Source organism: Syngnathus floridae, chromosome 13, assembly GCF_059516105.1.
Source record: "Syngnathus floridae isolate MCC-2025c chromosome 13, RoL_Sflo_1.0, whole genome shotgun sequence".
NCBI lineage: Eukaryota > Metazoa > Chordata > Actinopteri > Syngnathiformes > Syngnathidae > Syngnathus > Syngnathus floridae.
The window spans coordinates 12,840,610-12,867,244 of NC_142425.1; the positions used below are offsets into that span (position 1 = coordinate 12,840,610).

A 26,635-nucleotide genomic window follows, 5' to 3' on the forward strand; every position below is an offset into this window, starting at 1 on the left:
TACGTGCCGAGCAGCAGCAGCTGCTGCAGGGAAACGTGCTCTGCATGAGCACTGTGGATAAACGTGTCCTTGACATTTCACTTATTGTTCTTCTGAATGAATGGACAGGAGGAAAAAAAAACACACACAAAGCTATGTAGAAAGTTACAATGTGTATGCTTTAAAATAGGTAACATTGTTTTAATAATTCAATCATTAAAAACTCCTAATTATATTTTTGGGGGATTGAGAATTAATTTGACAACAATTTAAATGTGCTATAAGTTTGCTTATTTGACTAATAAAGTTTGAATCTGCCTAAATACAGCGAAAGTGTTTCAGTTTCCATTTCGTGGAAAACGTGAGTGGTGTCTGGCTTCATGTGAGTGTCTTGATGTGCGTGCCATTGTTTGGGATTTTGCTGTCAGGCAGGAGCGAAGTTGTAAAGAGCCCAGCGGGGTGAACTTTCCCCTACTTCTCACCAACTTCTCCCCACCATTCCTGATTCATAGCAGCTACTGGCACCAAACTGAAAAAAAATATTTTACTAGCTGGGATTTTATTTTTCTTGCTTACATATGGCATATTTCACTTTATCGGGAATTAATAAAATAAATAGATATATGAATGTATACTATGTTATTTGATTCTAATTTGGTATCTTTGGTGACAGATTTTAAATAACTGAATGAAGCCGAATTTGTTATTCTAATCTGTGGTTTAAGGTCCTTAAGGTCTATTAAAAACAACCTAACCCTAACCAAATACTTCAAATTAATTAAAGCGTTAATTGAGCATTTAAAATTTTGCATAATCTTTAATAAACAATATTCCTTCTACTGGATAAAACCAATCGGATTGTAATATTTTAAGAAAACAACCTTTAGCACAATTATAAATGTCTGCCAGAAATGAAGTGCTTGGATTGCGTCATTTTACAAGTGGTGACCTGTTTCCACTCCCCAAACTATCCTCCGTGTTCCACCTCCAAAGCCTTGCAGCCAATCACAGCAAGCCTCAGCCGGAGTGCTCAGCTATAAAAACCTTACAATTCCGTCTACAGCAAACCACAGACAACAAGAACAACAATCCAATCCAAACTAAGCCAAGATGAAGACGCTTCAGACCGCCATCCTCGTCCCCGTGCTGCTCTTCAACGCAGCAGCGGGTTTCCCCGTGGACAGGGCAGACAAGTACGCCTCGTGGGATGACGTCAACGTGGTGGCCCACGGCCTGCTTCAGCTGGGCCAAGGTCTCAAGGAGCATGTAGACAAGACCAAAGCCCAGATGAGGGACATCACCAGCCGTCTGAAAGCTTTCAACGCCACTATGGTCGCGCTGGAGGGAAAGCAGACTGAGCAAGACAAAGTGGTGAAGGCCGAACGGGAAGAGAAGGAAAAAATGGGTGCTGAGGTTAAGGAGATGATGAAGCAAACCAAGGAATTCCACTCCCGCATGAACACGCTTGAGGAGAAAGTGGATGAAGCGCTTCAAGAGACCACAGATGTCAACAGAGGCGACAACTTAACAATGTCGTTCATCCAGGTGAGTAAAAAGAAACTTGAGTTTTGAAATGCTGAGAGTGACGACAAACACCTAACAGAAAGTTGTGCTCCCAGAAAATCATGGCGGTGCAGAACAGACGTATCGACCAAATGGTGGACAAGATCAGGCAGCAACAAGATAAGCTGGACAAGCAGAGTTTACACCTGCTGACACTGCAGAAAAAGGTGAGCGTCTTTCCGTCCTCAGAGACAAATGCACAAGTTCATCTCGACTGACAGACTTCCATCTTTCTAGGTTTCACACAGGGGAGTCCGATTCCTCAGGCGGAGGCACGAGGAGACGACACTGACGGAAAATACGGCGCCGACTGACGGCCAAAGAGGTAATTAAATGACTTTGAAAAAGTTTTTCTGTTATATAATGTTCAGAAGTTCAAGTAATTGAAGTGCCCCCCCCTTCGGGAAAAAAAAAAACTAGCTCCGGCAATGCATTGAACTTTGACAGTGCTGTAAAGATTGCGTCATGCTTGACAAAGGATGAGCTATTTAAAGTGCCACGTTTAAAAACAAAACTAAACCTTTGCCACTTAAAGTACAAAGCCTGACTTGTTGTCAGGGTTGTTTGCAGACAGTCCAAAGTTCAGGCCAATGAGGCCTCCATTGCATGATCTTGACAATGTTATCTCTCTTCAGGGAGGAAGCATTCTGAAAAGAGTCTCGAGTCTTCCTTTCAACAAAGATGACCGCGACAATGATCTGGATGTCAACTGCGCCGGCAAATATCCCAGAAGGTCCGGCTCGCTCAAGTATCAGCCGAGGAGGATGTTTTGGAACAACATCAAGAGACATAACTCTTTGAGGACAGCTCTTAAGAAGCTTGCACCCATTCCAATAAACCAGCAATAACGTCTTGAGTGAAAAGGCAGCAGAAGAACCAAAGCAAGATGAGAAGAACTTAAGACTGGAAAAACTGGCTGACAAAGTCAGCAAGCACATTTATCATCTGTTTTTGCACTGAATTATCAGATTTGTGTTTCTATGCTATGCTGTAAAATTTCTGTCACATTGACAATTAGAAGTATTCCCTTTATAAGGGCTTTTTAAAACAAATTATTTTTTAGTATTTTTTTAACTTGTCTACATCAAATATATCTTTTGTAAGGAGTGAAAATAAATTTCAGATATATTTCAAAAGTTTGTGTCTTGTCCTGATTAGGTACCTAAAAATTCCACACAAAGTATGAACACCAACAGCAAAACTTGTTTGTTTAAAGCAAAGCTCAGTAAAATATTAAAACAATATCTTGGTTTACATCCCCATATATTTTTTCCAAATGACAGGAAGCAAATAAATGCATGAAGAGATTGTGCTCATCAGAGCAGTAAGTAACAAGGCCATTAAATCTTTTTAGGAGATTTTACACAGCATGAAGTCAGTTAATATTGATATTTGAAAAAATACCGCAATAACAATATCCTTTGCACAAATATATATATATTTTTTTAATCAAAGTTTGACAAAATAGCACAGTACTTAGACAACCTCACTGACAACTAACAAAAATAATTACTTTGTTGATTAAAAAAAAAAAAATGTCATTAATGTTGCTAGTGAGGCTCCTTACCAGCTAAGACAGTGAAACAGTGCTCAATTTAATTCTAAGGGCAAAATAGACAATAAAAACGAAAATATTGTGGACCTTTAGTATGTCTTATGTTGTACACTATAACTCAGAAGTACTTTCCAAAAGTTTAGAATATGAATATAAATATGAGTAGAAACTTTCTACTAGAAAGTACAACATTCATTAAGTAGCTCAAGACTTTTTGTGCATAAAAGCAGATGCACAACAGCGACCCCTGTTGGAACAGAGTCGTGTGCGCATCATATAAGTGTGAGGGGGAAAAAAAAAAAAAAGATCAGAGGTTCTCTTGGAGGAAATGCATCAGCGTGATTTCGTAATGTTCTCCAGACTCTGGACATTTGATGCTGTGCCGTTCATTGGGATAAACCTTAAGACATTTTAAACACGGAAAACAGCAACCGTGAACAAACGTCATTACCGCTCTGACTGTCAATCAATTTGTGAAGATTCATTTGAATGACTTCCTTAAATTGAATTAGTATGTAAGGATGATATACTTTTATATACAACAGCAAAGTAAAAGTAAGATGTCATTTGAGACCTACCTGAAGATTGTACGGTTTTCCTTCCCGGATGAGTTGGGATACCAAAAAGTTAGTGTGAAAAAAGTGAACGTTCTCGTCAAGAAATCCATGCAGGATCAGTAGTCGGTTTGGTCTGTGGGGTTTAACGGCACGATTCAGCACATTCAAAGGCAGGCAAACAAACAAATTCCACACTTCTTAATGTTACTTTTTTGTGACAAATCACGTTGAAACATTTTTGGGACATTGAACATTCCTAATAGTTTTTGTTAATATGCTAATGTGGCCATGTGAACTAAAAGTATTTTGAAATGAACGCTCTTACTCATTAGGGAACTTGTTGACGTGAAGTGCAACCGAGCAAGCGTCGTAGCCCTTCTGGTTGTTTTCGGGAGTATCCAAGTAGCGCTCTGTGTAACCGGTGTCATAAGCCATCCACATTGTGACTGGAGCTCCTGCGATGGCAACCTAAACACCCAAAAAAATATTCTGTTAATTCTTTAAAAGACAGGAGGAACATGAGGAAAAACTTACTTTAAAAATATCAGGTCTGTGAATGAGGCCCATGAGAGAGAGGAAGCCTCCATAGGACCAGCCATGGATGGCGACACGTTTCAAGTCCACAAACTTGTACTTTTCCGCTATGTAGTGCAAAGCCTCCACCTGGTCTTCAATCTCCACCTGACCCTGGTGAAGGAAAATAAGAGTTACAGTTCTGCCATCAATTCAGTTTGAGTGAGTTCTTCACAGCCATACCATTTTGTCCTTCACAGCTCCTTCAAACGCGAGTCCTCGCTGACAGGAGCCCCGCCCGTCGATGATGAGCACAACGTAACCAAGAGATGCCAAACTGTTCATCAGCTGGTATTTGATGCCTTTATATGAATTATTTACCAACTGGACCTGGAAAAAAAACATAAAAAAATGGTTAAACTCAGAAGAAAGAAAAAAAATACTTTGAAAGAATGCACATAAGTGTTTACAATTAGAATGAAGAACTCAAACCTGAGGACCACCATAGACGAAGATAACAGTAGGATATTTCTTCCCTGGAACCAAACCGTGTGGTTTGTACAAGAGGCCATAAAGCTGAAAGCCAGACTTCCCCATGAAGCTAAAAATCTCAGGATGGCTGTAATTACGGGGGAGATCTGAAAGGAAAACCAGGAGAACATCATTGTGATCAAGTCTAAACAGAACACGAAAAATGCTCCTAATTTACTTCCTATTTCAAAGAAACCTTGAAAAAAGTCACTCAGTACCAGAAGGCTCCATCAGACTCGCCAGGAACTCGGGCTCTTTGTGCAACGGGTTTCCTTCTGAGCTGTTCAGCGTGAAGATGTGCACGCAAGGTGTGCTGGTCAGGCTGCTGTAGTGGCTCACAAAGAGGTCAAAGGTCTGCGCAAAAACACATTTGAGAGTTGACACATATGCCCTTGTGTGTTTTGGGGTGCGTCGTAAGTGAGTACGCACAGGGCTCACGGAGCAGCTGTGTGAGAACCCAAGCTTGGTGAGTCGCACGATTTCTCTCGGTGACTCGTAGCTCACGACGTACAAGTGTTGCTCCAGGGGCGAGTCTTTTGTTCCCTGGAAGTACACCAGCTTTTTGCTCTCATCCACCCAAACCTGAGGGTTGGGCAAAAACTGCATGAAGAGGGAAAATCATCAGAATGATTTGTCATGCTCCCGATGCTTCACGTCAAGAGAAGCAAACCTTTGATCCGTGATTGGCCGACACCTCCCACTCCCCGCTCGTCAGTGCCACCTCTTCCTTGATTGGACATTTGAAATGATCTGGTGTTCGTGAAGAATAAAACCAGAGGGGGATCAGTTCACATGGAAAATGCTGACATGAATATTTCGATTTAGCACCAAGATACCTTCAGAGTGTGTGTAGTCTTTGCTCCAGTTGTAACTGCCCCGTTCCAATAGTGTGGTGACCTTATACAAGTGGCAGAAACCTGTTTTGGACTCGTTCACAGTGAGAAATGTGAGCTCCTCATCGTTGCTTTGATTGAATGGGTAGAAGACATCATGGACCTGAACAAAAAAATTGCAGCTTTCTGTCATTCCTTTTTTTTATGTATATGATGGAGAGGTCCATGTACATTGATCCATATGTCACTCTTCTGTTGGTAAATGATGAGTGGGTGAGCCGTGTCCCCAGCAGCCTCCAGGCTCTCCAGTCTTGTGGTGTTGTCCAGGTCTACGGGAATGAAGAGTGACAAAGGTAACAGGACCAATTGGAGATGCTGCTGCCTTCGGTTCATCAGGGCTGCCCATGCACTGAGAGGAGAGTGAGTCAGAGGAGTCATCACTTTTTTTTTTTCTTCACCACACTAACATACTATCGACCATCTTTAGTCCATCCAGCTCGGGTGATGTATTCTGCAGTGGGGAACAAGCTTGCGAAAGGCACAAGCAACTCCTTCTCCTGTGTGCTGATAATCTAGAGAGGAAAGCCGATTATTGATCATTTTTATTGGATTGGATGACGACAACAAAATAGACAAACAGAAGCCGTTTCAAAAGGAGAAAACACTCACATTGCCAAGATTGTTTATCTTGATTTCAGCTAATTTCAGGGTAACAGTCGGGTTCTTGCTGCCTGGAAATAAGCACTGTTATATGCTATTCAGAACCATTCAATGCAATTGCTCCCTCTTGTGGTGTAAAATGTATATTACAGCTTCATGAAACTTAGGGGCAACTCCTCATAATATCTTTTTTTAGAACCTAAGTATCTTTGAAACCCCAAATAAAAGTTGTTCTGCGCAGATTTGGACACATGACTCAGAAGTACCTGCGCGTGGGTATCGGTACACATCCGTACTACATTCCTCCAGAGCTGGAGATGGAACGTGGATGATGTCAACCTCTGATTCATCCACTTCCTCATACAAAATCCTCAATGTTTTTCCACCATCTGATCCTAAGGCAGCAATCAAAACACAGAGAAAGAAGACAAGGGAAGACATGTGAAATAGAAACTATGACAACATATTTCTCACCATCTTCCGCTGCCGGACACCACCAGTATCCAGTGAAACGATCAAATTCCTCTTGAGTGACAAAAGAGGCCACGCCAGCAGTTTTGGCATCCGTGTTTGATTTATCAAGGCCTGAAATGACATTTCAAAGACAATCAACGCACCATTGAAGCAACGCTTTATAAAAATCTCCTTTCTGACCTTTACAGCAGAAGGTGAGCCGCTTTTCTTCGCTCGTCTTGATGCTGGTCAGCCAAATGTCATTTTTATGGACAAAACTGATCAAGTTCGAATCGGCCGGGCAAATTTTGGCATCCATGCGCACGCCTGAACATTTGCTCTTAATCTCACAAGGCTTCATTGGCTCTTGCTGCATGCAAAGAAAGCCACAAGTCAATTCAAAATGAAAATGGATCGGTCCACATGGTGTTGGAAATATTTTACAATTGTAGAACTCACTTTGAAGTCATTATCGGAACCGTCAACGCAGTAGTAAAGCCTGCTGTTGGCCTGGAACAGGAAAAGTCCCGTTGATCGGTGGTAGTCATAAGACATGATGCCAGAGACCCCTAATCGCTTCCTCTCTCGTAGAAGCTCCTCCTCCCTTGAGAAAACGTTGGCGTGAGGGCTGGCCTAAATGGATGGACGACAGGACACGCTCGTGATCAAGCCATTTTGTTTTGATAATAAAGAAGAATGAAAATAAAAACAGGCGCACCTTAAAGTCATCCAGCAGATGCTTCCATGACAGACGGAGAAGGGCCTCTTTGCGTACCTTCTTGGGAATGTCAGAGTAGAGTAAGACGTTTTCCTGACTGCCCCTAATGTGGTAAGGCGTACCTGTCAAACGAGGGGACAAAGCAACTCTGAAATCTTGCTACGACCATTTGAAGCAATTTTTTTAGCGGTCTAGTGTGACACCAGTATTTAGGCCCGTTCTTTTCTCCATCTTACCGAGGTAATAGATACGATGGGAATGCCTGCTGGTCTCGTCCTTCTGGACAAACTGGAAGTCATATGGCGCCTTGTTGACGAGAAAGCCTATGTTCTGGCGACGGCCGTGAATGATTTTTTGCAGTTCCACCCACGTATGTTTTGGCACCTGGAAAAGGGTTGAAGTCACATCGTCCATCTCCACAACCTCTGTGCTGTCGGAGAGCTCGTTCAACACCGGCATGCTTGCCAGCGCTTCTCTAATGCTGCAGAGACATGTTCGGATGAATGGAAAAAAAAATGAAAAAAATAGCACACGTTTTCACTGACAACATAAAAACAAAAATGTTTTAATTTCCATACCTGCTCTGTCTGTCTTCTTTCTTGTCTTCAGTTTTCAGCCTCTTAACGATGTGCATGAAGCGCTGGATGGCCCTGAACCAGTTTTGGCTTCCTAAAGAATAGAAGGTGAGCACAAAACGACAAAAAATCAAATCAAATGAAAATCCATGTTAAACCACCAGCATGACAAGAACCTGGTCTAACTGAAACGTTACACAGAACATAGCTGATCTAATCTAAGCTCACATGCTATCGACAGGTAAACGGTTTCCGTTACTGTGATGACGGGCAAAGTCCGAAAAGATATCGGCGTGCGGCAACATCCTGGCGCTGCTACTCTTCAGCCTAAGCTCTTCCCAAAAAGTCCACAACAAGGTGATCTTGCTTTGGAGTCTGATTTTGTGACTGCTGTATGACGCCAACACTTCCACGTCTGTGTCAGTACTCTGGCAAATATAACACACTCATGGCACATTTGACTAAGCGCTGTGGCCTATATTGCAAACTGTTCTGTTGCTTGGGAATGGGTGGATATACAAATTCCAACAAGAGGTGATTCCCTGCGTTGTCAGTTATCTCAAAAAGATGACTTTGCAGTTTTGGAGGAAATAAATTGACAAGCAGCTTTAAAATTTTGAGTGTACAAAACTTTGTCAAATCTGAAGTTTGAGTAATTTTAGCATTTACAAATTATGATGTTAGACTAGGGTTCATTTTATTTACTTTTTAAAACTTAGTTGTAGCAGACTTGTGTGATTTTGAATCCTCCTCTTGGGCAAAGTTGTCAATTGTCATATAAACACATGTCGGGGCAGTGTACACAACAAACTGATGGATTTATCTATACATAGCAATGACAACTTTAAAAAAAAAGTATTTAAACTTGTGTTTCTTTAAAAATCTTTTGGGCCTTCCCCCCCAACTAGCTACAACAGGCTACTTCGTGAATTTAACAAAACAATAATTTAACCAGTGAAATACATTTAGGGTTTGAATCACATACACACACACCGACCTTGATTGACTTTATCTTTAGTTGACGACTCACGTCATAGAAAGCAGGAGTAAGTTCGTTGACGTAACTTTGGTCGTCATGTAGCGGACATTAGAATCAGGACTCTCACTTAGCAAGACTGCATTTACGGGTGGGGGGGATATGTTTGTCCTTTGTACATCAGCTTTTCTTTTTTGTTTTGATAACTTGTAGCTTGTCTGAGTTGTTAGCAGTCAGTCATGGAGTGAAGACGCGTCACCCGATTCTAATACCCGGATGTGGAAAAATCATATGTTGACGGAAGCCCAGAATTGACATCTCATCGACACTTTTCAAAATAAATAAAAATAGTCAAGGAAATTACATACAATATTAATATAATATTACAATATTCGAATGGTGTCTACTTACCAAACTAAAAATAAGTTAATTACTTCAGGATTCCAAAATAAATTAAGGGAAAAGACATCCATGTAACGACTTTTTTTTTAATAATTTGTCCTTTTTGCATAAGTGCATAACGCACCCAAAACAGCCACCTGAGGGAAGTCTACATCTTTAAATAAAAAAAAAAAAAACAAGCAAAGTGTACATTTGAGTACAAAATTCCTTTTTAAAAAATTGCACAGTTTGTGTATAATATATATCTATAATCTCAATTTCAAACAAACTTGAAAGGCTCAGAACGTAAACAACAGTGACCAAATAAAAACAATTTCCCTAGAATTTAAAGCTGGGGAAATGCAAAACCCTGTTTTCATTTGTGTCAACCATAAATATACATATTTATATGTAAGTCTCTTTTCATATAGTCTATGTGCTAGTGTTCAACAACAATCAAAATTATTGCAAAGTAGTTTTAGTTCTACTATAAAACATTGTTGACATATTGGACATAAAAGCATCTTTGAGTTTCATCATGAATTTTCCATAAATTAGGTAAAGAAAAATATTTGTACAACTCTATTAACCAAATTGGAAGACCTACTTACATGGAGGTTTCCATCTCACAATGTGCATTTAAAGTAACCCAAAGAACAATCCAACACACATTTACCTGACTCCTTTTGCCCGCCCCCCCCCTAGAATATTTCTGTATAAAATTTTACATAATTCCTGTCCCAAAGTGCCAGTCAACGTCGATACGGGTGGAAGCCTTGTACGTTGTGGTTTTGCCCTCTTCCAAACGTGTTGGCGACAGGCTGTGGAGCAGCAGTCGGCTGTGCTGAGCCATATGAGGCCGTTGTCTGGCTTGGATCTGCAAAGGTGTGGCTGTACGCAGTCAGGTCCTGAGCGTAGCCTGCGTTGGATGACATTTGAGGCCACAGGAAAAAGACATGACTGGGACAGAGTGACTCATTTCCAAAAAACACCCAAAGACAGTGACACAACATAAACGGTAGAGGGCGACCTGCACAACTGTATCAGATGTGCAAACCACACCTTGACCATGCTGCCTCATGTGAAATATAATTACACAAAAGTGAAAAAATCATCCTGACCAATCAGATTTGCTTTTTGCACAACAGCTTTGCTGGAGAAACCTCATTCCAATAGTTAGCCCTTAGTTCACGGTGTCAAGAATGCATTTGCATTAAAAGTAAGTTGGGACCAAAATTTACCCTGAGGCTTGGGCTGTGCTTAGGTGCAAAACAAATAAAAAAAGGGAGAGAAAGACGTATCTCACCATATTGGCTATACGGAAAGTCGGGCTGCCCAGAGGAAGCTTTGCTCAAGTCCTGAGTTGGTGTAGTGGTAGGAGCAAAGCCTAATGTTGCACTTCCGGGAGTTGTAGGTGGAGGAGGAACCTGCTGAACATACTGTTCTGCTTGAGGAGTGCCAAAAGTGTAACCTGTTAGACAATACAATGATACTCTTAATGATTTTCCTCCATTCATAAGTTGCACATTGTATGACACTTAATACTTTTGTCTTTCATCAACTCACTTCCCATCAAGTTCTACACTTTCTTCCTGCAAAGTTTGTGCTTGCTAGCCAAGTGTGTGTCCCTCACCAAATTGAGGTGCTGTGCTGAAGCCCTGCGCAGGGTAGCCCTGAGCTGCAGCAAAACTGCCTGCTGGGGTGGTGACCAGGAACGCACTGAAAGGTGAAGCGGGCTGTGTCGGGGTTCCCCGGCCCGCTGTTAATGGCGGTCCGTAACCACCTGAGCAATTAGAGAACATAATTAGAACATTAAAAAAAAGTCATTTTGCCATCATACCGTAACAATGACTTCAATTAAAGTTATTATTACATGGAGAAAACATTAGGTGAGATGATTTGGTGAGGTTGAGAGCATACCTATAGGTGGGCCAGTAGTGGAAACCCAAATGCCTTCAAGGACAAAATAATAGTACAACGCTTTAGACAAAAGTAGACTTGCTCAAGGTCCAGTTGAGCTTTTTTAAAAACTCCCAAAACTCACCTTGTGGCCCATAAGGCTGTTGCCAACTGTGGGCAGGCTGTGCTGGCCAACCATTAGCTGCACTCAAGATGCTCCTGGGTGCCCACTGGCCTGGACCGAGCTGGCCAGGAGCTTTATTGTCACGGGGTTCTGCTTTCTTTACTTCAACCTGGACAAAGGGACAAGGAGGAAACATTTGGTAATGCCTGCAAATGGCCCGTCAAGTCCCCCACCTAGTCAGACCTGTCCTAATCCAAATTTTGAGACTTTTATCTTTGTTGTTTGGGGCCAATTTCAAAAGTTTCACTTTAAAAATTATTGCGTAACCAGGAGACAAGTACAGCTATGTGTATCAGGTACTACAAATCAAATTGGATTAAAAAAAAATTGCAAGAATTGTAGAGATGTCTTGATCTGAAAATTTAATGTACCTGAGAAACATAGATTTTTTTAAAATATAAATTCAATGAACTGCCTTCTACAAAAATAATTGTATACTCTAATATAGAATTACAACTTACCTTTCTGCATCTAAAGTATATGAAGAATCTCAATTTATTCTATTTGGAATATGTTTTAAGGGGGATGGATGTCAAGAGAAAATTGCATCTCAATTCTAATAAAATACAAGGTAAACATGCAGAAAGAAAAAAAAAACGAACATTTTTTCCAGTATAAAACTGAATCTTCATACCGTGTCAAAAGGTACAATTCTGTCGAAAAGTGTCTCAAAAGTCCTCCGTTCGTTCCAAGACTAATGATCTTGAGCTTTTTTGTGTTCCATTTCTAACTTGCTGTGTGTGTGACAAGGCACAGCAACAAACAGTTAACCAGCTGAAGGAAACCGGGCAGAGACTAAGGGGGAGCCAACCAGAAATAGACTGAGGGCTTGAGTTATTGGGGTCACCTTGCAGGAAGAAAATGAATCACAAATTCCACCCAGCTTTAAAGGTGTTGCTGGCAAGCCTCTCTTTTATCGCTGTCGACCCAATTAGGCGCAAGTCGGGTAGTGGCCCCTGCTGCTGCCGCCGCCGCCGCCGACAGCTAGCGGAGCGCTTTCTCCCGTGGGCATCACAGCTTGCTGTGATGGATACTGTGACTTCTGGAAAGTCCCCAACAGCAGAACTGGGATTTGTAACTCAGTTTGATGTGCTCCATTTTCTAATTTTGTAACTCATACCTCCCCCCGAGCTCCCTCAAGTCCCGGTGTAAGGTAATGTCAAGTCAAGAACAATGGATTAAGTTGAGGCTTGATGCCTGCTGGAAAAAAAATCAGGGCAAAGTCAAGAGGGGGTGTCTTAACTGGAGCGTTTACAAGTTGAGCTAAATCCATTACCCAATTCGGATTGGATGTAGGCTAGATATAATGAGAAAGCCACATTTTAATTAAGGTATCCTGAGAGTCATTATTTTAAGAATAATCGAGTCAATTGCCACGTTTAAGTGGAAATAGACACAGTGACTATAATGGTTGTTGTGCGTCATGTAAGATGCGCTTTAACATTGTGCCGTGATGAATTATTTACTTTTTCTCTTGCTGTAATCGGATTACTTATGCCCGCTAAACAATCCTGGCACGTGCCATAAAATCATCTATTTTTTTCAAGTGTGATTTAAGAGACCTCTTAAACTCTGTTTTTGTAAAGCGGATGGACACAGTATGGAGATTCTTTGATTGAGGTCACTGATTTTTTTTTTTTTTTAACGTAAAAGAAGACATGTTGACGTGGAAGTGACCTGCCAACCAAATATCAAAAAACAAAAAGAAACAGAACTGATTGGACCAATCCTCTAAGTCAATTCTACTCATATTCATTGAGCTGTGATTTTAATTATAATTATGTAGGCTTACAAATATATATATATATTTTTTTTTTCCATAAGAGAATTACTTTTGAGAATAACATTGCAACCTAGAGGAGTGGTCTGTTTTAAACAGAGCCTTGGGCGACAAGCCCTAAAATATCCAAATTCAGAGTTGAACAGTTTATAAAAATGTTTTTGTGTTCAGAAGGCGGATTGTAACATATTGCAATGGGAGTCAAATTGTATGCGACAGCATTGCATTCCACTCTAATATAAAGTCAGTCGCCAAAGCCTCTGTTTTATCTGAAGGTTAAAATAAAACTACAACTACACACTTTTTTGCCCATGATGTCGTGAAAATGCATGTTGACAGCCTGGTCCACTGATTGTTCGGCCTCGAAAGTAATAAATCCAAAACCTAGCCAACGACCAAGAGTGAATCAAGGTAGCAGGGGGGGGTTGTGACAACACAAGATGAAGAACAGTATCGGGATTCGGCAGAGTGAGGATCTGTCAAGATTGAGCGAGAGGCTCTTGGGGTTTGGATGACGTCGCACGAGCGGGAAAACAAACACAAAATCCAAGACTACAAAACCTGCAAACATTGCTCTGGAGTATTTGGACCATGAAGTGACCATTGGACATGAAGGATGGATGATAAATATTCATGAATTAATTCGGAGTCAAAAGGCATATTTTCTGCGGTTTCATCCAAACCCCACCTTGAATCGTCCTGGGTATTTTGCTTCGGAGCACATACTTGTGGCAGCCATTGTTAATGCATTACAAAAAACATGGAGAAACACAAACTGTAGAATGCCTAGCGCTTTCTCCAAGCTTTCCCAAATTTGAGATTTGACTTTTGAGTCAGCCAGGATAAGCCAAAATTCAACAATAAAACACTGCAAATGGTAACACAAAGATATAGGCCAGAACTGCTCTCCCAAAAATGAATTTTCATGGGGCACATACAAAGATCACCAGGAACACACACAAAAAAACTCATTTATCAAAATGTAGGTTTTAAATGTAATCTTGACGACTGAGCCTAAATTAATAAAAACAAAAACACGGACTTTCAGACAATATTTTTCCAAATGCCAGAGTGATCTACTTCTACTTCAATTAAATCAACTTTCCACTTTGGCAGAACTAGGCTGAGTACCCATCTCTACTCGGGGAACTAACCTGAATTCGCTAAAACATCCTTAGAGACAACGAGATTTCAGAGACCTCCAGCCAAGTATCCCCAAGTTATGTGGCCTATTGATATTAATAACATCTGTCAATGTCCTCAATCTCAATTTAGGACTTGCTATTCCAAACTACTGTCAATCCTTTTATGCTATATTTATGCAATGTATCAAAATGAAAAATAACCTCTAACATAACAGTTCTGACTTTGTATACACCCCAAGAACCAATTGAGCGTTTGGGCCTTTTTTCCAAAGTTTGGCCTGTACCTCTGTGGTACCAGTCAATGCACAGTAACCTAAAGGAGAAAAGACAAACCTTAAGAGACACAGTTAATCACATTCAAACAATTCACGAGGAGAAGGGGAGGGGGGGCACAGAGGAAAAGAAAATATAAAGGGCGTACTTGCAAATATACTTAACTTTTCTACATATGGGGGGAAAACATAATATGCCATTTAAGGTACACGCATCACTTATGTGCAAACTCAAGGTGAAGAAAACTTAATGCCACATTATACATCACGTTTTAAAAGTTACGCTTACAACGATTGTGCAATGGTGTTAACTGGTTGCGTTGGATCATGTTAAAGTCCAATGACAAACTATTCCGTTTCTCCCAACAGAGGGTAAATGGAGTGAAGGAGGAAGAGCAACACAGAACATGTCGTGGCCGCGGCATCGTTACGATGTAGGACAAATGTAGATGGAACAGATGTGACTGGAGGTGACTGGGCCGACCCGGGCTGACACCAGCATTGCCGGTGGCTGCTCTGATTTCCAGTGAGGCTGAAAGTGTCACTATACATGGAGGACTGAACGAGATGCAATTATGTTACTTCGACTTTCAGGCAGTTCATAAGGAGGCCTTTTTTTTTTTTTATATGTAACACATCAACCCTTGTTCTTGTGAAATACACAATCATTGAAGGTCAAATCGCCTTTGGAACTCAAAGTGCTCTCTCTCTCTCGCTCTCCTTTTGCATGTTGACCATCTGGCTGCCTCCAACGTCTCCCCTTTTAGTTGACGCTTTTCCTCCTAAAGCATCTGCTAACTACTTGCCATTAAATTTGTGCATCTCTGATTTTTTTTTTCTCTCAATTAAAAAAAATAAATGTACGCAAGGAATCCTTAAAATCTCCTCAAAATGAGGTATTAAAAGTCTAGATTGTTATTTTGACACAACAGAAGTCATACTGTCTATTTAGCGCACGCTAGGATAGCTTGGTATGACCTCAAATGGAGCGCTGCAGTGATTAAATGTCATTTCCACAGTTGAATGGTCTGTTTCTCTTTGGGCCAGAATAGTTTGTCATCAGATTTAAGATGGTAAGGTATTGAGGGAGGGAGGGCGGGCGGGCGGACGGGAGGGAGGGTGGGATTGAAAACGGGATCAGCTTTTACCTCGGGGCCTCTGCTTCTCCGCATCATAGATCATTACCACCTCTGTGACCTTGAATTGGACAAAGGGAAACAATGGACATTTAGAAAACGCAGACGGGGTCCTTCGTTTACCTAAATCATGAAAAAAGTCAATTTGCTCTTTCCTATTCCATAAAATGTGCTTTTTTTTTTTTTATTTGAATTAAGATGTCCCAAACAGTCATAAAGCCAAGTGACAATACTCACCACGCCGAACCTATTGAAATAGTCCCTGAGTTCAGGCTCGCCACAGTTATGGGGAATTCCACCTACAAATATCTTCTTCGATTTATTGCTATCGGCTTTGCTGCCCTTCTGAAAGAAAACAAGGAGTGTATGGATTACAGTGTCTGTTAAAGGCTATCCCTGGGGGGGGGAAAAGGCCACTTAGCCATCATCTATTCAGGCGCTGCAGAAGAAATTAGGTTCTCCTCTTGCCCTGGGGTATAATTCTCAACATGTCATGTCAACGCAAACACTAGTCTCCACAGTTCAGGGAACACGGCTTCCTCCGCTCACTCTCTTTGCAGTCGCAGTGCACGACACTCCGACTGTAAAGGCTCGAGGCTGCTCCCGCAAGAAAGACCTCCATCATAATACATCTTTTGATTATCGGGATTGCTTTATCCAGAAATGCAGTCTCTGTGTTTTTCCAGTGTTAGGCAGATCCCTTACATTTGCAAAACCAGCACTTTCCAGAAAAAAAAGGAATGTCAAAGAGTGCAAGCCATTTTCAACACTTCATATTGGTCAATAATAAAAAAAAAAAAAAAAAGGGGGACTGACCAATAGTATTGATTTGTGGAAAAAATATTAAAGCAGTGGTTTTTTTTTTTCCCCCCCATTGGTTGGTTATTTGCTTAGTTAGCAATTATTACACCTAGCACTGTGTGGCAAGAAAAAAGTCCCATTCTACTCACCCAGCCTTCCTTAGTTCGAGTCTTTTCAGGTTGCATTCCTCGAGGAGTGCATGGCTTCGGGTCAATCTGACGGCATAGAGGGGAAATATTTACCCACCGATGTCAAATGTCTATTTGAATAAATGGTTGATGAAGTAAGCTACTGCGTTCAGTCACAATTGCAACGTGAACTGCTAAATTTGACTTTAAACAGGTAAATCTTGCTCAGCAAACAAATAATCCGTTTTTGCAAGTAACATATATACCACATTCAACGCTTTCTTGCGCTTAGCGAATGTCTCGGCTTAACTGGTTTCTTAAAATATGCACATGTATTGTTTCAGGAGTCTTTTCACACTTACATTTCTGCCGTCTAAATTGTGCGGCTTTGTCTCCAGCACCGTCCGTACACAATTGGGGTCTTTGAATTTGACAAAACCAAAGCCTCGCGACTGATTAGTGGTTTTGTCCTTCATTATAACACAATCTACCACTTCCCCATATTGTGAGAAGTAGTTTCGCAGAGTTTCTGAGGGAAGATAAAACAAAAAGAAAAAACCGATTAAATCATCATAGCAACACCGCAAACGTGAAATAGCTTCGAGGGGCGGACACATTCATTCGACGTGAAAAATGGAGCTTGGAAAACACAAATGAACATCTTTAAAGTGATTCCTAAAGGACTGGCCCGATGTCAACTTTCATAGCGCCGCAGCCCCGAGATGCCGCCACACGCCTACTGAGTCCAAGTGAGCAAGTTTCAACAAATGAGGAGTCTGTAATTGCTTTTCTCATTGCTGGGAAGCCCTGCGGTCAATGCCACGGGAACAAGCTGAGTTCCACACTGCTGTGCTTGTAATCTTTATGCTACAGTGCCGTTAAGACACACAAGTCCAAAGTTACACGCTGGTCAGACGAAGAACTCATCAGTGAAGAGTTGAGACGAGGGCTAGACCATCTCGGAGAAGGTTGTGTAACAACACCAAAGTCACGTTCAGTCATGTAAAAGGAGCAAGATTCGAACCACTCCAAATGTTCTCATGCTAAATTAAAGTACTGGGGGGGGGAAATATTCCAATGATGAGCAAACCGTGTTCAATACGTCACAGTCGTTGGAGAGTTAACTAAATGAGATTGTATTTAGCAACACACCTATTCAAATGGCTGATGATTATTTCAACAGGAATGCTTGCGTATTCAACAAAGCTGTCACGCTATTGGGTGTAGTTTTAAGGTTACCGCAAATTTTTTTTTTTTTAAAAAGCAAGAATGATATGACAGTGATGATACTTACCTTGTGTGGTGCTCCAGTCCAGCCCACCAACAAATAATTTTCTACAAAAAGAGATATGAAATGACCATGACAAGTTCACAGATGGAAAGAGAACACACAGGTTTAGGTGCATAAAAACAGGTACACCAATGTAAACAGTAATGAATCCATTTGTACACAGTTAGATAGACGAGTACACTGTCAAGTACGTGACTGCAAACAGTATATCGTACATTGGTATACAGTCGGACGTCAAAGTGCAGTCAAGTACATAAGTGTACTCAAGTCAGGTAGATTGATGTAAACAGTACATAGGCGGAAACAGCCAGCTTCACCGGTGTAAATCCAAAATTGCTCCCTGCAATTAATTATTATGTTAGGAATCGATTCATAAATAAAGTCTCAGTAATTGTCAAATACTCAATTGATGTAAATGAGACTGATCAGGTGTACAGGTGACGACAGTAAGTACATGGGGTGATTTAAGCACCAGTTTGTCCATCTTTCCGCTTTATTTAATCTCACATGCTTCTGTCATCATCCATTTAGCCAAGTATGCTCGTTTTCACCCTCCAGTTAACAGCAAATTGTGAGGGTACAATGGCACAGGCTGCAGCCGGCTGTATCCAGTCTGTAGTCGGAGCACGGATGGATGCTTGGCTCGGATGCTGACACTTAACAGTTTATCATCCGTACTATCAAACTGGTTCCATTTAATCTGCGACCGTGTGAAAGATGGAGGACGAGCCGGGGAAATCATCTCAAACAGTCCCGCGGTGCCCGCTAAGTGTCCTCTTGGCCAAGTCAGTCTGACTTGGGCTTCACTGGCAAATATTAGCTTGGTTAGCGCAGATGCTCCGAACCGAGAGAAAAACACAACCGGCATAAGTGAATAGCGAGGCTCTTTGGGATATTTCCTGAATAAAAAATGTGGCTGAAGCCAAGGTCAACGTCGGACGTTTGTACTCAAGCTGCCGTAATAGCAAATTTCCGCAATAAATGTCACTTTTTGCCCTTATTTGCCGGTGCTAGCGCTGTCGCTAACTTACTAGAGCTAACCTAGCTCGTTAGCAAATGCTAGCTGTCAAAGAGAACAGTGCAAGTTATAGTCATAATAAGAATTTCGGAGACGACTCCATGCCTTGTAACGGCGCTTGGTAGAAAGACACTTACCCGATTTCATCGCCGATTAAATTGTTCATTTCTGAGTTTGGAGCGGAGGGGGGGGGGCTGCGTGAGCTGTGTGGCCGCCGGCTTCTCGCTTGACTGCTGCCCCTCTCACACTGAGAGCGAAGCAAGGAAGGTCACTCCGCTTTTTGGTTCAAAACTGCTCTGCGCAATGACGACACGAAAGTGTGCACCGCCTTTAAAGGAACACTGCACCGCGACCACCACCGCACCGCACCGCAGCAGCCCGAAGAACACCACTGGATGATCGCAAACAATTCATCCAAAGAAATAACCACTGCAAATACTACCTCCTCACTTACATTGCCTATTTTTTTTCACGTGCAGCATCAATGGTTCAAGTATTCTGCTTTTTGAATAAAGGGATGCCAATTTATATTTACGCACAAAAACACGCACGCTATATAGGTTCACGCGCATCACGGCGACCTTTGACCTTCCATGAAGACAAATAGAGAATGTGCTGCCGTCTTGTGGCTCAAGTTGTCAAATAACCAATCTTATTTTGTTAAGCTCACCCTAAATGACATAATTTTAAACCTGTATGCATGACTTCATACATTTGAAAATGAAATGTGAAATTAATAAAACATTCACTCTCAATAAATGTAACCAACCTTAATGCAATTTAAAGTCATTTATAACTGGTGCACATTCGCTACGTTCTTGAAGACAGACCCACGTTGGCATCATTTCAACGGGGGTGGCTTTATTTTCAGTGATTCACAAGACTGAATAGGGGGGAATAATTTAAGACCCCTACGTTCTCTAAATGTTAAGAGAATTGTCCTAGAGACTGTAGAACCTAAAGTCCTCACACAAAAGGCCAGCTTTTGTGACATGAGCACCCATAGCTACAAAAGATTATCTCATCAAAATGATAAGTACATTTCATTTCGCTAATTTCAACCAAACTATTCGCGTATGTAATGTCACAACATGAAAACCGCAGTGGTAAAGTTGCTGTCGATGCTTGTGAGCGCTCACATTAATATTCACAAGCAGTGTAGCTAAAGAGGCCCCTGCAGCATGAGAGGTAGGTGGACATTAAACCATGACTACACAAGGACCCTCAGTGAGGAGAAAACCCCACTCAGCCTCGGCTAATGTGCCTGAAGTGCATGCTGGGTAATGGTGGTCCAGGTTGATGCGAAGAGGGCAAAAATGAACTCTTTTGGCTTATTGTAGTGTCATTGTGCTGCGTGTAATCTTGCACGGGGAAAAAGGTTACACATTATTGTACATGAATGATAGGTGAAAAATTTACTTGTGTTAATATTATGTGCTCTGTTGTATTATTGTTGATGTTACAGCTGCACCTACTGTGAAAAAAGACTATGAATTAAGTATACAATTAAAATATACAAATTTATATAATTTAACAATTGCAAAGTAACACACAATATGACCACGACAAATCATAGACTCAACACCTGCAACATTTGGGTTTGTAAATATGCAATGTTGATTATTTTTGCACACCGAAGGGGTGCTATTTAAACAGCTGTGGCCTAGAACAGATGGACTGTGTCTGAACTTTGTAACCTGTGAAAATCTCCATACATTGGTGCTTCTCACGCCAGTGACGTGCAGTGAACTTTATGACTGCTGAGGCACCACTTCAATGGAGTCAGACAAAAAAGTATGAACACAAAATGAAAGATTAGTTTTTCAATTTTGAGTTGCATTGAAACGACCCAAATAAGGTCAAAATAAGGCCGCCTCTCTATTTTTCTCTTCTTCACATGCTGAGAACGTCCAGCAGAGGGCAGCAGTGCCTGACTTGCCTACGCTGACCTCACGTCCCTGTCTCATGTTTTGCATCAAGGACCACGTCAAAAAGTACTTAGCTCTCCAAGTACCGCCATGACGCTCTAATAAAGTAAGGAAGTTGGCCAAAATACAAATGGATTGGACTTTCAAAAATTGTATGCGACAGGTCTGCTCAAAAATCAAAAAGGTAAGAGTAATCACTCTAATGCTAATCAACAGACCAATTAGTGTTGACGCTCAGATTCAAGAATTAGCAGCAAGGTGTTTCAAGATAAAGATACTAGTTTAAATTATGGGACTATATATCTTGTTTAAAACGGACGTTGCAACTATCTTCAACTTTGCCTCAGATGAGGGGCTTGAGATTGCAAATTATTCACCCGAGTGGCGCATCTAGCACGGCGACAATCTCGGAGGCGAGTGAGCGCCGTGGCTTGCGCCTTTGACCTGCAATGACGACAATGCCCCGCAGCGTCAGCAGTCCAGAGCCCAATATAAACCCCCTGCCTCTCGCCTTTCGCCCCTTTACGCCGTGCAGACAGTCTTGCCGGGCACAAGCAAAATGAGCAGCAGCGCCTCAGTCGATCAACCCATTTTCTCCAAGGGGGAGGACTGCAAATCCTCGTGGCACGACGCCAACGCTGGCTACAATGAAGCCGATACTCACCTGGAGATTATGGGCAAGCCCGTGATGGAGCGCTGGGAGACCCCGTACATGCACTCCCTGGCAACGGTGGCAGCCTCCAAAGGTTACTTGACCTTGTATTTTATTATCTTGATGTAAATTGCCCCATAGTTTTATTTTATTCATTGATCTATTTCTTTAACATTAACCACCTTCTAAATTTGTTTCTTCTGTGAAAAAAAAGTGATGGCATGCGGATGTACTTACGCCGAATTAACAAACGTTTTACTTCCTTTTTTGATCAAATTTCTGGTGCACACTTCCATAGGGAGGGAAAGTGAACAGAATCCAGCAGCTGTCATGGAAATTGGCCAAGAAGTCTGCAGAGTGTGGTGGGGGGGTCATTTTTGCTTTGTGTGAAAATAGACTCACACACTCCCATGTGCGAGGGAGGACAAGCGACAGTGCCGAAAGTTTCTCGGCATTGATAGTTAGTTACTAAGTTACCAAGCTATTGTGGTAATGTAGTTTACATTTAAAAAGGCAATTTGCCTCCTACTATGGTGTAAGGAATTGAAGGCCAATAAATCAACCAGGAACCCAGCAACGACACCTTAAGCATCTACTAGTCCACTCACGTCTATTTATATTCTTGAAACCCTGTAAGCTTTCCAGTCACACCCAACTAACTGGTGAGCCTTCAACAGGAAACCTAAAACATTTTTTAAATCACTGCAATACCTATTTTGTTCGATTTACTATGGCAATTTTGAAGGTCGAGTTTAAAGAGATCATTTCGGTGGATATTATTGGATCTAATGATATTTGTCATTCAGGCGGTCGGGTTCTGGAGATCGGTTTCGGCATGGCCATTGCTGCCACTAAAGTGGAATCCTTCCCCATTGAGGAGCACTGGATCATCGAGTGCAATGACGGCGTCTTTAGCCGACTGGAGGACTGGGCCAAGTCTCAACCACACAAGGTCTATAGAAATCTACTGGAGCCTGGTCTGTTAAGGCTTTCTGCTCAGTTTTTGGTGTCGTTGTAGGTTGTCCCCCTCAAGGGCCTTTGGGAGCAGGTTGTACCCACGCTGCCTGATAACCACTTTGACGGTATGAAATCACAGTCACATTGACTTCCTGCAAACCACTTCTAACAAGCATTTTGTCTTCCCTTCTTAGGTATCCTGTACGACACATACCCTCTGTCTGAAGACAAATGGCACACACACCAGTTTGACTTCATCAAGGTTAGAAAACAGTTTGGAGCTGTGGCAAATGTTAAAAGAGGAATCACATCATAAGTTGGTACTTTGTGTGTGTGTAGGGTCACGCTCACCGATTGCTGAAGCCCGGCGGCGTCCTCACCTACTGCAATCTGACCTCCTGGGGCGAGCTGCTCAAGGGCAAATACAACAATATCGAGACCATGTTTCAGGTGAGTTGCTATCATGGTTGTATGAATCGCAATTGCAATCTGTGTATCATCATAAGTTTGGCGATACAACAGTGGAAAGGAGGAGGGGAAAAAAAAAAGTCAATTAGGACAAAGATGAATTTGAAGTTATTTCCCAAGCTATGAGATCATATAAGTCAAGACATACATTTCAAATTCCCTAAAGATTAACACGCCACGTTTATCTTGGACACGTTATTTTCAGCGTCTATATGGCTAAGGCAAGACCAAAGTTCATTTTTAATTATGTTTTTAAAGCTGAACTAAGACCTCCTTATCATTAGGATTCAATTGAATTGACAATTGACTACAAACGGGTAAACATTCACTCTTGATAACTATGGTAATCAATCAGTGGTTCTTGTCAAATATCAAGATCTGTTTCTTTTCAATCAGCATTAAGGGTTTGTGTGGTTAAGACAAAATGCATCTCTACTGTACATCAGCCTTGAGTTCAGGACAAACGTTAACTTGCTGCAATAGGGCAAGGTTAGTGATAACGTCTTGAAGCCTTACTGAGCAAACTGTTAATGATTTCAGGAGAGCCAGGTGCCTCATCTGCTTGAAGCCGGCTTCAAGAAGGAGAAGATAAGCACTACCACCATGGACATTGTACCTCCCACTGAGTGCAAATACTATTCCTTCCATAAGATGATCACCCCCACCATTTACAAAGAGTAAAGTGCAAAGCACTGCGGAAGATTTTTTTTTTTTTTTACTAGTATGCGCCTTCTCTGACTTTCTCTCATTTTTGTTCGCCTTCTTTCAATAAAACCAAGTCCATGGCATGAGTCATTGAATTTTTCAATTTATGCTAGCGTGTCACAAGGGAACAACAGGGCAGCTTTTACACTCCACAGTCCCCCACTTCATTAGACAAATTTAAGCAGCACTTGACTCAGCATTAGCATTAGCACACTCAGTTAATAAGAGGTGTTTAATGTCGACAAATGCAGATTGGCGACAAAGTACTGTATACATTGCTGTTAAAATATAACCGTACAAGTCATATGAACACAAAAATATAAACTCATTAGATGGACAGAAAAAGTCAGACGGGAAAACTTAGTAGTGGGTAGATTCCTTTTTTTTTTTTTTAATAAATGCTTGAAATGACCTTTGTCAAAGTCAGAGCAAGTGATTATTTTTCAAACTAAACAAAAAGCACATGAAGTTGCAATGAAAACAATAGCCAGATTTTAGCTTTTACTTTTTCTGCATTGTCTGCTGTCAAATTGAGCTTTGGCGCCACCTGGTGGCAGGCTAACGCAGTACACTTGGTAGACCACTGTCAAGTACTCATGGGACAATTTAAAACTATTCTGCAGATATGACAGCAGATTCCTTTAAAAAAGGTCAGAGTTTGGTTGAAAACAAGCATCGGTACAGCTAACGTTAAATAATTCTGACTTTATTTTATGGTGATTTCTTGCAGTTCTACATTGAGGATGAACAACGTCCCAAATGAAACCAGAACTTCAACACTTAAAGCCCAGGTGTATTATATACACACGCACACACACACAGTCATACATAATGCCCATTCACTTCCGATACCAGATTGCCAACTTCTTCTCACGTTTGATCTTCTTCTGCAACTGCAATGTTCCATAGAGGAGAGCCTCTGCGGTGGGTGGGCACCCTGTGCACAGCAGAAGTAGGATGTGGAAATAAATCACAATATTATTCTATCAGACTACATCCATTTTCCATGACTGTACCATAGTACATTAATATATCCAACATTTTTAAGACCATTATTCACATATATGTATACCTGGAACATAAATGTCCACTGGTACAATTCGGTCACAGCCTCTGACGACAGCGTAAGAGTAGTGATAGTAGCCTCCTCCATTTGCGCAGCTAGGGGGCGCAAACAAGCATGAAACATCCGCTTTAATGCCAATATTAAGTCACAGCAGTTAAAAATGATTTAAGTCATCTTACCTTCCCATGGAGATAACGTATCTTGGCTCAGGCATCTGGTCGTACACCTGTTGGAAAAAAGTATTTACATCATTTTCAACGTTACATACATTTTTTGTATACAACAAATATTTGGGTCTCCAAAACCACCAGAAAAGTTATTAGATTAGTTGCTCATTGCTTTAAAAACTAAAACCGTTGGTAAATTTGTTGAAGGTCACTGCGCTGGCAACATTGAGCAGTCGATCAGATGCATGCCAACGTGCTCAGTCGGTCACCATAGTAATGAAAGCTGTACTTTGCATTTGCATGAGACAGAGCCACTGAGCCCCTCAATGCTGTGATTTGAACATGTGAGACATGAGGTTGTTAAGTGTTGCTCCAATTCTTTATATATAGTTTATTCATATTGTAATATTAAGCACAATACTGGCATTGTACTCAAGGATTAGACTTCTGCCCCCTCACCTTTCTGAGAGCTGGAGCCATTTTGTTGGTCAAGGTCCCGGCCACAATCATGACATCAGCCTGTCTAGGACTGGCACGGAACACCACGCCGAAGCGGTCCATGTCGTAGCGCGGTGCCGCCATGTGCATCATCTCCACCGCACAGCACGCCAAGCCGAAGGTCATAGGCCACAAAGAACTCTACAGGGGTAAACACAATAGATCTTGACAGTGATATAACATCCATATTAATTGTATAAATCATATTTATAAAAAGATGTATGACGGTCGACTCACCCTGCGAGCCCAGTTAATAAGGTCATCCAGTTTGGTGATGACATACTCGCCCTTGCTGCTGGCTACAGATGATGGTTTGGCAGCCGCCACTGCCGTGCTTTTCTCTCGGACGGGGACCAAACTGTAAGAAGGGACAATACCTTATTATAAGGAACTTGATTTTATCAAACACACTCACCTTGTGGTGGTACTCTCGCTTTTAGCGGCATTGTGCAGACTCTTCTGCTGCTGAAGAAACAATGATGAAATTGGTCTGAGGAAGAAAGAGCAGGTTAAATTTAGTACCATGATTTACCCTGTGCAATTGTCATCTTTAAGATGGACGCCATGTTGAAACTTCACATTCGAGCATACATAGTTATTTACTTACCTTGCACAAAAACTGCCAGACATGGTCAGGCGAGGCCCTGCAAAAATAACGGCATGCATTAAGTACTTGAGATGAATTGTTAGTCACCCATCTGTCAAAGCTGGCTGTATGATAACAATTATTTTATTGTCTATCCATATTGTTGTTGCCTAACAATTATGGGAGCATTTACAATCATGTAAAAAGCAAAGAAAACGTAAATAATCCACCAAACGTCCTTGTCTCCTGGATGTCTGCGTTGTCTATCTGTTTCTAACTTTTCTGTTAGGTTACAACGAGGCTTTTGGAATTACAGCGGTCGTTTGATTCTCTTGCATATTAGCTAGCAAGCTAACGCAGACGCAGCAAGGTCAGCGTGCATATGCGCTTAAAAGTTGCTGCTCCAAATACTGACGCAGTGAAACATAAGACAGTCCGAGTTGGTGTCCAAAATCCCAAATAAGATGAGCAAATCACTCTTATAAACCCCGATAGACTTGACGAAAGCGTATTATTTCACTCAAAACATTACGTACCCACCAACGCCGCCATCTTTGGAAAATGGTTTACGTCACAGTTCTGGTTGTGTTAATTACGTACTCATGCGGCTAGGGGGCGCTGCTGTAAAGGTCAAATCTCTTGTCAATGGGGTTAATAATT

At 41.5% G+C, this 26,635-nt stretch overlaps 5 protein-coding genes and 1 long non-coding RNA gene across 10 annotated transcripts; 3 read left to right on the top strand and 3 right to left on the bottom strand.

Annotated features, from left to right (window-relative positions):
• Positions 1–1,028: 1,028 nt before the first annotated feature.
• Positions 1,029–2,372, top strand: LOC148388978 (angiopoietin-related protein 4-like). The gene is made up of 4 exons (XM_088393271.1): positions 1,029–1,524; positions 1,599–1,709; positions 1,780–1,867; positions 2,178–2,372. The coding sequence occupies exons 1-4, from the start codon at positions 1,090–1,092 to the stop codon at positions 2,225–2,227; spliced, it is 684 nt and encodes a 227-aa protein (XP_088249397.1). The 5' UTR covers positions 1,029–1,089; the 3' UTR covers positions 2,228–2,372.
• A 590-nt stretch (positions 2,373–2,962) lies between these two features.
• On the bottom strand, positions 2,963–9,203 carry LOC148388979 (dipeptidyl peptidase 9-like). 3 transcript variants are annotated; one of them, XM_088393264.1, is made up of 21 exons: positions 8,968–9,203; positions 7,941–8,031; positions 7,599–7,843; positions 7,363–7,484; positions 7,104–7,277; positions 6,846–7,014; positions 6,666–6,776; positions 6,458–6,586; positions 6,201–6,262; positions 6,003–6,103; positions 5,763–5,940; positions 5,535–5,694; positions 5,369–5,448; positions 5,128–5,298; positions 4,917–5,052; positions 4,660–4,805; positions 4,411–4,557; positions 4,189–4,341; positions 3,980–4,122; positions 3,676–3,787; positions 2,963–3,497 (listed from the first exon to the last, which is right to left on the bottom strand). In XM_088393264.1, exons 2-21 carry the CDS (start codon positions 7,994–7,996, stop codon positions 3,405–3,407), a joined length of 2,688 nt encoding a protein of 895 aa, XP_088249390.1. In that variant the 5' UTR covers positions 7,997–8,031; positions 8,968–9,203; the 3' UTR covers positions 2,963–3,404. The 3 variants fall into 3 exon arrangements, with proteins under 3 accessions (XP_088249390.1, XP_088249391.1, XP_088249389.1); XM_088393265.1 differs by having other exon boundaries at positions 5,128–5,280; positions 8,935–9,203; XM_088393263.1 differs by having other exon boundaries at positions 8,935–9,202.
• On the top strand, positions 7,532–15,423 carry LOC148388980 (uncharacterized). Its single transcript, XR_015861978.1, has 3 exons — positions 7,532–8,045; positions 8,179–8,294; positions 14,944–15,423. It is a non-coding gene; the product is annotated as an uncharacterized LOC148388980 (long non-coding RNA).
• dazap1 (DAZ associated protein 1) lies at positions 9,388–19,540 on the bottom strand. Of its 2 annotated transcripts, none has more exons than XM_088393270.1 (12): positions 19,086–19,540; positions 17,934–17,974; positions 17,002–17,168; positions 16,661–16,726; positions 15,948–16,052; positions 15,723–15,771; positions 13,459–13,541; positions 11,339–11,486; positions 11,215–11,247; positions 10,928–11,077; positions 10,601–10,765; positions 9,388–10,213 (listed from the first exon to the last, which is right to left on the bottom strand). In XM_088393270.1, exons 1-12 carry the CDS (start codon positions 19,112–19,114, stop codon positions 10,047–10,049), a joined length of 1,203 nt encoding a protein of 400 aa, XP_088249396.1. In that variant the 5' UTR covers positions 19,115–19,540; the 3' UTR covers positions 9,388–10,046. The 2 variants fall into 2 exon arrangements, with proteins under 2 accessions (XP_088249396.1, XP_088249395.1); XM_088393269.1 differs by having other exon boundaries at positions 15,948–16,055; positions 19,086–19,539.
• Positions 19,541–20,901: 1,361 nt separating this feature from the next.
• Positions 20,902–23,744, top strand: gamt (guanidinoacetate N-methyltransferase). Its single transcript, XM_088394755.1, has 7 exons — positions 20,902–21,060; positions 21,412–21,622; positions 22,335–22,480; positions 22,547–22,610; positions 22,680–22,747; positions 22,825–22,935; positions 23,494–23,744. The coding sequence occupies exons 1-7, from the start codon at positions 21,007–21,009 to the stop codon at positions 23,632–23,634; spliced, it is 795 nt and encodes a 264-aa protein (XP_088250881.1). The 5' UTR covers positions 20,902–21,006; the 3' UTR covers positions 23,635–23,744.
• Positions 23,745–24,348: 604 nt separating this feature from the next.
• ndufs7 (NADH:ubiquinone oxidoreductase core subunit S7) lies at positions 24,349–26,611 on the bottom strand. 2 transcript variants are annotated; one of them, XM_088394757.1, is made up of 8 exons: positions 26,512–26,611; positions 25,997–26,033; positions 25,805–25,879; positions 25,627–25,747; positions 25,351–25,530; positions 24,904–24,950; positions 24,731–24,819; positions 24,349–24,595 (listed from the first exon to the last, which is right to left on the bottom strand). In XM_088394757.1, exons 1-8 carry the CDS (start codon positions 26,525–26,527, stop codon positions 24,498–24,500), a joined length of 663 nt encoding a protein of 220 aa, XP_088250883.1. In that variant the 5' UTR covers positions 26,528–26,611; the 3' UTR covers positions 24,349–24,497. The 2 variants fall into 2 exon arrangements, with proteins under 2 accessions (XP_088250883.1, XP_088250882.1); XM_088394756.1 differs by lacking the exon at positions 26,512–26,611 and having other exon boundaries at positions 25,997–26,070.
• Between the last annotated feature and the right edge of the window lie 24 nt (positions 26,612–26,635).